Source organism: Hippocampus comes, unplaced genomic scaffold, assembly GCF_001891065.2.
Source record: "Hippocampus comes isolate QL1 unplaced genomic scaffold, H_comes_QL1_v1.1 scaffold53, whole genome shotgun sequence".
Taxonomy (NCBI): Eukaryota; Metazoa; Chordata; class Actinopteri; order Syngnathiformes; family Syngnathidae; genus Hippocampus; species Hippocampus comes.
This window is the reverse complement of record NW_017805707.1, coordinates 1128930-1136507: the sequence shown is the minus strand read 5'-3', so window position 1 is coordinate 1136507 and position 7578 is coordinate 1128930. Positions and strand designations below refer to the sequence as shown.

Genomic DNA, 7578 nt, shown 5'->3' with positions numbered 1-7578 from the left:
TAAGTGGCTTATTAGCCCGGGACTTCATTAAAAGATAGCGGCGGCCAAGCAGTCTTAAAGGACACAAAGAAGCGACAGGGGTGTTTAAACAGCAGACTGAAGAAATGGCACTGATGGGGGGGGGGGGGAACTTTCGAGCAAAGTCACTTGACACCTCTCACATCCCTCCGCACCTTGAACGACATCAACAGACTGTCAGTTCCCCGCGTTCCCGCTATGCAAACCTCAGGGAGGAAGGTTCCCCGCCCCCCAATGCCAAAATGCTCGATCGCAACCCAGGCGACTCCGACGCGCCACCTTTCTTCGGCAGTTTTACTTTGCGATCGCGTCGAGTTCATTCGGAGCAAAGGAATCGTCCCCAGAAAAGGGCGGTCCCCGTTCCAGATGGATCTTGGGAATCCTACCATTTGTTTTTTTTTTTTTTTTTTGTTTCCCTGAGGCGTCACCGACATCAACATCACGTTCCGCAACAGTTAACAAAACGTGCGTGCGAGCGCAACATTAAAGCAATCTTGGGGGGGCTTAATTAAAGCTTTTGTTCTTCCAAAACGACGGCAAATCAGAGGCAGGCGAACACAGGGGCTGTTATTGTGTCAGCGCGGCGAGGACCGAAGAGCAAGGAACGCTCCAACATCACAGTTCACCGCCCGTGTTGCCATCTCGCCGTCACATTGGATCCAGAACAATGCCACGGCCGACAGCCCGCAGCCCAGAATTATCACGCTAAACTGAATTATTCCTGCCACGTGTTCATTTATTAACAACCTGTGCGTGCGCTAATGTAGCCCGCATTTGCATAGACATTTTTAACCCAGCGATTGTCTAGAATCGGGCGGCGGCGCCGGGGACGGGGCGGGCGGCCAATCTTTCAAACTCCCGTCCGCCGCATGTTGGAATTTTGACGAACGGAGTAGGAAAAAAGCCTCTGAAAATTCTCACGACACGCTCAGATCCATGCCGACGGTCTATCGGCATTCATCGGCCTGCGGATTGAGAGGAGGGCGGCTACGTCGGAGAAAAGAAGAAATCACACCTGCGCCTCTCAACTTTGCATCAAACGTCACCTGCCGACGCCTACAACCTTCAGAGAGACAACTTGTGGCGGGGTTTGAGGGGGGTGGGGGGGGGCAAGATAAATGAGACGAAAAGAGGAGAGGTGTGATGCATCTCCCACTTCGCCCTCAGCGACGCCTGATTGGCTGAATGAGTGAGCCTCATCGATGAAATCGCCGTCAATTTTGCGTTTTCAAAACCGCGCTCCCTAATGAACACGCCCACTCTGCACGCGATGCTCAACGCTCAAGTCAACAAAGCCGTTGCAGGCAGGCAGGCAGGCACGCACGCGCCGCTAAACAAGCTGCCAATCACCCGTGAGATGCAGATGACTGGAGGCCATTGGGAGGCCCGCTTCATTTAAGTGATGTTAAGAACAAACAATCAAAAGCGCAGCTCGGGAGACGGCAACGCATCCGAGCGGGCCCGTGACGGGGAACAATCCTGACATGTAATTTGGAGCTCAAGGAGCGCGTACAAGCAAACAAACAGGCATCCCGCGCTCGCCACGTCCTCCTCAATTTGCCTCTGCCGCAGACGCGCCGCCCGCGACACGGCGAGGAAAAGTTGAAAGAGATGACGACAACTTGTTTCGGAAAGCTTCCGTGACTCGCTCAACAACAACAACAACAAAAAAACACGTCACTTGGAAGCTGAACACGCAATGGCGGCGATACGACGCGGGAGCGCGTGAAGTCAGGGCAGAGAGGGGGGCCAAATAAATCTCGCCTTTCATTTGGGTTTCTTTCTCTTAGGCAGATGTTTGCGAGCGTTGCCGCAACGGCGACGCCCCCCCCCCCCACTTCAGCTTGGCTCATGTTATCTTTGCATTGCCGTGGCGACGCCTCCAGGTATCAAGGAGATTAGAAGCAGTCAGAGGCACTTGTACAGCAGCAAAGCTTGAGCAAAAGGGGGTCTTTAAATATTTAAGGTGGGAGCACCATCACGCATTGTTACTCTAAGAAGAGAAGAACAAAGACTACAAGGCTCTCACTTGGAAAATCATTTACATCTCATTGCCGACACGGATACGGACGCCCGAGCGGCATTTTGTACATTTTAAAAAAAAAAAAAAAGTCACGTGAATGTCATCAAAAAATGAAAACAAGCCAATGACGTCTCATCGGTTGTCATCAACTCCTGATGTTCGACGCGCTTTTCATCGAAGGGTTTCGTGCAAAAGATCGAGCCAAGTCAGTAAACGAAGCTGAACGGTCATTTATTGACGACGGACAACAGAGAAACGACTCTGGCATCAGACGGGGGATGATTTTGACACCTGCTGACGTGCCAAGAGAAATGAAGGGGCCCGTCCCAACTGTTGGGTTCGAGCTGAGATAGATGGCATGAGAACGGAAAGTTTTTTTTTTTTTTTTTTTTAATGCAAACAGTGAACATTACAAGCAAGCACAAACAGGATGGCGTCATTCTGGTATTTATTTTAAATTTGACATTCCAAAATAATGTACAACAGCAAGAAAATGAGCAACGTCTGGGAGTGAAAAAAAAAAAATGCATTCATACAAAATTGGTAAGATGGAGAATTGTAGTCGTAAAATAGCTGTGGGGGGCCGGGGGGCTTTCCTAGAAAACAATAAAATCTTCACATTGTGCTTTTTCATCGCATGTCGGATTCTGGATGATTATTGAGCTCATTTAAAATCCAAGCAATGGGACGAGCAAGCGCGGCCGCAAGCGCAACAAAGCCACCGGTGGAGTGAAGAGGTGCAGCTTTACGGAACGCGACCAAAGTGACTCTAGCCTCTTTAAAAAGAAATATGGCCGCTAGCGAGTGCCTCGTAGCGAGTCGGTGGGCTTGATGACGCCAACGCCCGCGCGGCACAACATTAGGGACGGATCCAGAAAACAGAGGTCACGTTTTACAGTGTTGTAGTACTTGGAGAGTAACAGACGAAACATCCGAGGCCAAAAGGTCCCTCAAAAAGTACACTCAGGAGGTATCGCACGTAAAACCAAACCCCCGCACCCCCCAAAAAAAACAGTCGTCCATCCTACGAGGGGAAGCAGATGCCGCAGCACTCCATGCAGATTTCCAGGCAGTCCGACGACTCGCAGCAGGCGTCCATGACGCCGCAGTCCATGTCGCAGGGGCAGTCGCAGTCGTCGCCCACGTCCTCTGCGCCGCCGCCGCAGCAACAGCAGCACGACGACTCGGACGCGCACGGGCCGCACGACACCGGCGCCGCCACCAGGTTGCACAGCGTCAGGAACTCGCAGAAGAGGCACGCGAGGATGCAGTGGACGCAGCAGTCTGGGCCCACGCGGTCAGTTTTGGTGAAAATGACATCCACGTTTTGGAAGAAATCAAATTCAAGCGTGGACGGGGTTTAATTTGGCAATTAGTACGCGAGTGAGCTGCCGCATGCATTGCCAAGCGAGAAAACGCGGGGAATACGCGGCAACGAATTCCCCGCCATCCGTTTTGATTAACAGACTGGTCAATAATTGCGCCATTATCATGCGCACCGCCAAGATGATCAGCGACGTCTCGCGGCCGGCCCTTCCCGAGCAAACACGCCGATTAGCGTTAGCCAAGCCGCGCGCCGCCGATTAACATTTAACCTCCCCGGACCCTTTTGATGAAGGCGCCGGCAGGTTGAGCAGAATTTACAAATGTGGTCATTAAGCCACCCCCCAAAAGGTGTTTCAAGATTCGGCGGAATTAGTCACCACGGCGGAAAGAAATGGCGTGTAGAGTTATTCATGACAAAAATGTTATTTGAGCAACTTGTGAGTAGTACATTTGAATCGCGATAGTCAGCAACAAGTGGTTGCCTTTCGGTTAGTGGGGACGAAAATGAGATCACCAAGTCCTCTGTGTAGCTGTCAAAATTATACTGGGGAAGCAAAATCCAGCAGAGCGCAACTGCTGATGTATGACTAAAAAAAAAAAAAAAAAATGTACAAACAGGCCACATTTGCATAACTTTCATCAGCCCATCTCGAGGCGTCGGAGTGGGCTGTTGCTGATTGGGTTCGAGGCGAAGGAGAAAGCAGGCGAGCGCGGAGGACGGCAAGCAGAGGACTGCTGGATGCTCATGTTTGATTAATCAAAGTCAACCCCCCCCCCCCGCCCTTTTTTATGCTCAGAGAGGGCGTGCAGAGCTGACCAGGAGCCCCGGCTTGCTGGGATACAAGCAACATGCGTCAAGTGTGCACTGAACTTGGAATGCATCTTATTATGCTGATCTGAAGACTTGCAGGGGATGGAGGGATGGAGATCCTTAACTATTAAGCATATGGCCGGACGTACCCCCGAGGTGCCGAGGAGATGGCTAAACTCCTGGCTGGGCCCCAACTACTTTGTTCAAAATCCCCCCAAAATAAAAAAAACCTCTCAAAGCTCATCCTAACAAACTTTGAAGGACCCAGAGGGCAGAGCCTCGAGTGCTCAGAATACGAAAGAACCGACTGCAAAAAAAAAAAAAAAAAAAAAAAAGGATTAATAAAAAACAGGGTACACAATCAATAAGCGGCGGCCGGCCCGCTCAGCCATTCGCTTGGATGTATTATTGAAGAGCAGTGATTATTTTGGGTCGAGTGAGGAGGAGGAGGAGGCAACACAACCGGACATCGACGGCCGACACGCCGCGGAATTTGGGTGCAAAATATGCCATCATCGCGAGTGAAAATTAAGCCTCGACTTACTGCGCAAGTGAGAAGCAGCGGCCCACCATAACCAGGAAATGACAGATTTAAAACTAAAATTAAAAAAAAAAAATCAGCCAAAACATGGCCATGATATGAAGAGCCTGCCAAGTTTACATTGCGTAGGATGACCAACTCAAGGGCGGAGAATGAGACCGAATGGGCGGAATTCACAATGAGGCGCGCCCATTACAGACCGACGAAGCGCTTGGGCATGTTCGAGCAGCTTGAGGAGCGGAGCTCATTAGCTACAATTACGCAAAAAAAAAAAAAAGCAGCAGATGGATGGCAGGACCCGCCCCAGCTGAGCTGAACAAAAGGCCAAGAACCCCGACGCGATATCTGCCATTGGTTTCGGTGCCAAAGAACACAAGGAATCCCCCCTCAAGCGAGCGAGCTCCTTTTTATTTCTTGCGTTCGGGGGGGGCTGCCCAAGGAGGCTAATTTCACAGGCAAACAGATTATGGTAATCCATGTAAACACTCAAACACAACAGCTTGGCTTTTCTGTTCTTCCCCCCCAGCGGGAAATAAACACTCCGGAGCGGGCGTATTGATGCCAAAAACTCGCGTTTGCTAAACGGTCAACACGCAAAGCCTTGTTGAGTTGCTCTTGGGGTTTTTTCACATTTTTATTTTTTATTTTTTTATTTACAATTCATTTCCTTTCCTTTCCGCCCTTGCGCGGCAATTAAGCGCCGCTGCGCAGGACACGCTTTACTCGAAGTTCTTCTCCACCCGATGCATAATTCAAGTGCGGCAAATCAAACGCGACGTCTCTCCTTCACCTCGGCGCGCGTCTCAATCGGACTCTTATCAATCAGCGTCCTTGGGACGGATGCGCGCGCTAATGCATCAAAGTCGCCGAGCGGGGCGCCGCGCCGATGAGGGCGGGCCCCGTCGCTCCCCGTTAATGAGGGCCCGGAGAGGTGCGAGGGGCCCGGATGAGGGCGGCTCGTGACTTTTAATGGGCGCCCCGCGCTCTCGGCTCTTGTTAGGCGCTCGCACCTCGTCTCCATCTGCGGCGACGGTGATTACCGGGCCTCTCACCTGACAAAGCGACGGCCTCGCCGCGTGGCCAACTGGCACCGGCGGGCGGGAAGGTCAAAACACGTGACCGATAGCGCTGATAAACGGAAGCTGGCCACGGGGCCGAAAGCGGGCCGTGTTTCTGGAAGCTACGCGCCACCGATACTCCAGGCAAAAATTTCAACGCTTGATCACGTTGGCCGCAATCATTTGAACTTTGCGGCGATTGATTCAAATCCTCGATTTATGATTTATAGTATTCGAATGTATATATTTGATATCAACTTGCCACTGCGCTCAAAATAAGTCATGAAAGGACGGAAGGACTTGATTGATCCGATTTGCAAAAAAAAAAAGCAGGATGCGTTCAGTTTAGCCGTTAGTGGTTAGCAAGTTAGCTGTAGCCCTGAATTCGGTTGCGGCGGGCGACCGGCGACTCACCTTCGGGCAAAGGCGCTTTTGCTGAGCCGGTGGAGCTTTCTTTGCTGCGTCGGCTGCCGTCGCTGTTGACCGACAGGCTGGACTTCAATTTGCGCTGCATCCTCTGCGAAACCGGCGTGAAGGGCTCCTTGGTGGTCGGCGTAGCCGCCGCCGCCGACAACCTCGTGCCTGAGGTCGGCCCTCCCGTGGCGCCGGAGCCGGTGCCGTTGGCGCGTGAGCATTTGCACGTTGTCCCGGCGCCAGTGTCGGTGAGCCCAACGCCATTTTGTCCTTTTTCAATCTGAGGTTGCGCTGAAAACAAACAGAGACAAATCGGTCATTCTCCTCCTATTTTTATAGAAACGGGAGAGATTCAAGTTTTCAAGCCAGAAATCGAGTCGTTATTTTCAGTGCGTCGGCTAAAAGAAAATAAACACAAAGCTTGATCTGGCTTCGATAACCTGTTTGTGAAAGGCTCACTTTGTCAATCAAAGTAATGACATGAAGTCAAACTAGGTTGTCTATTTCTTTTCAATGAAAGTTTGATGAAAAATAAAAGTTGAAAGTCATCCGTTCGGTATTCAAGTTACTTTCGGATCTCAACTGTGGCAAGGCTGTTGCAATTCAACTTGTAAGTCACGGAACCACCGTAACCGCGTACAATTATCGCCATCGTTGCTGCCAAAAGAACTTTTTCCTTCAACTCCGTCGACAGTCGACGCCATAACTTGATCTAAAACGAGCGCGAAAACTTTGTCAGCACTCCGCCGTCGGGCGCGGTGAAAAAACGGCATTTGCCCCGTCGCTTCTTAGGGAATCTTCAAGAGCGTGAGCGGCGCGCGATATTGATCAGATGGCAAACATTTCTGCGGTGAGAAGCGCGCAGATGGAGAGCCCTCACATGCGGCAGGATCACAAAAGGCGGCGCGGTTGGCGGCTGGGAGCGGTACCCAGGTGAGTTGAGCGTGAGATTAATGCGAGGGGGCCGGGGGAGGGAGGCGGGGGTGAATAAAAGTGCGCTTCTACAAAATAGCTGCTGTCTGCAACAGTAATGATCTCCTCCACATGAACGCTCAGGTGGCCTCAGCAAGTCTTGGAGCCAGAAGACGGCGACCCCGTCTGATAAGAAAGCGGCGAAGGATGAGAGCGAGCCAAGGATCTCGCCGAGAGGAGTACCTGCACATTCAGCTCTACTGGGAGTTCCTCCTGCATTGGCTCCCCCCCCCCCATAACTGTACACATCAGAGCCTGCCAGCGCAATGTGAATTTCAGATTCGGTGTGTTATTTCCCCCCCTTTTGCCATCCTACACTTTCTCAACTGTCCTAATTGAGCTCCTTTAAAATGTAGAGCAGGGTGGCACCTTGATCACCTTAAAAAGGTTGGGGGTGGGGGGGGGGTAAAGTTGA

The 7578-nt window shown here is 51.5% G+C and overlaps 1 protein-coding gene across 1 annotated transcript in view; it reads right to left on the bottom strand.

Moving 5' to 3' along the window:
* Positions 1–2430: 2430 nt before the first annotated feature.
* The window catches only part of mdfic (MyoD family inhibitor domain containing), a 12569-nt gene continuing 7421 nt past the window's right edge, over positions 2431–7578 (bottom strand). The window contains exons 4-6 of the mRNA XM_019882944.1: positions 6192–6482; positions 2922–3325; positions 2431–2637 (exon numbers count right to left, since the gene is read on the bottom strand). Of these exons, the coding sequence (XP_019738503.1) occupies positions 3066–3325; positions 6192–6482 (551 nt within the window). The 3' untranslated portion in view covers positions 2431–2637; positions 2922–3065. The remainder of the gene's footprint in view (positions 2638–2921; positions 3326–6191; positions 6483–7578) is intronic.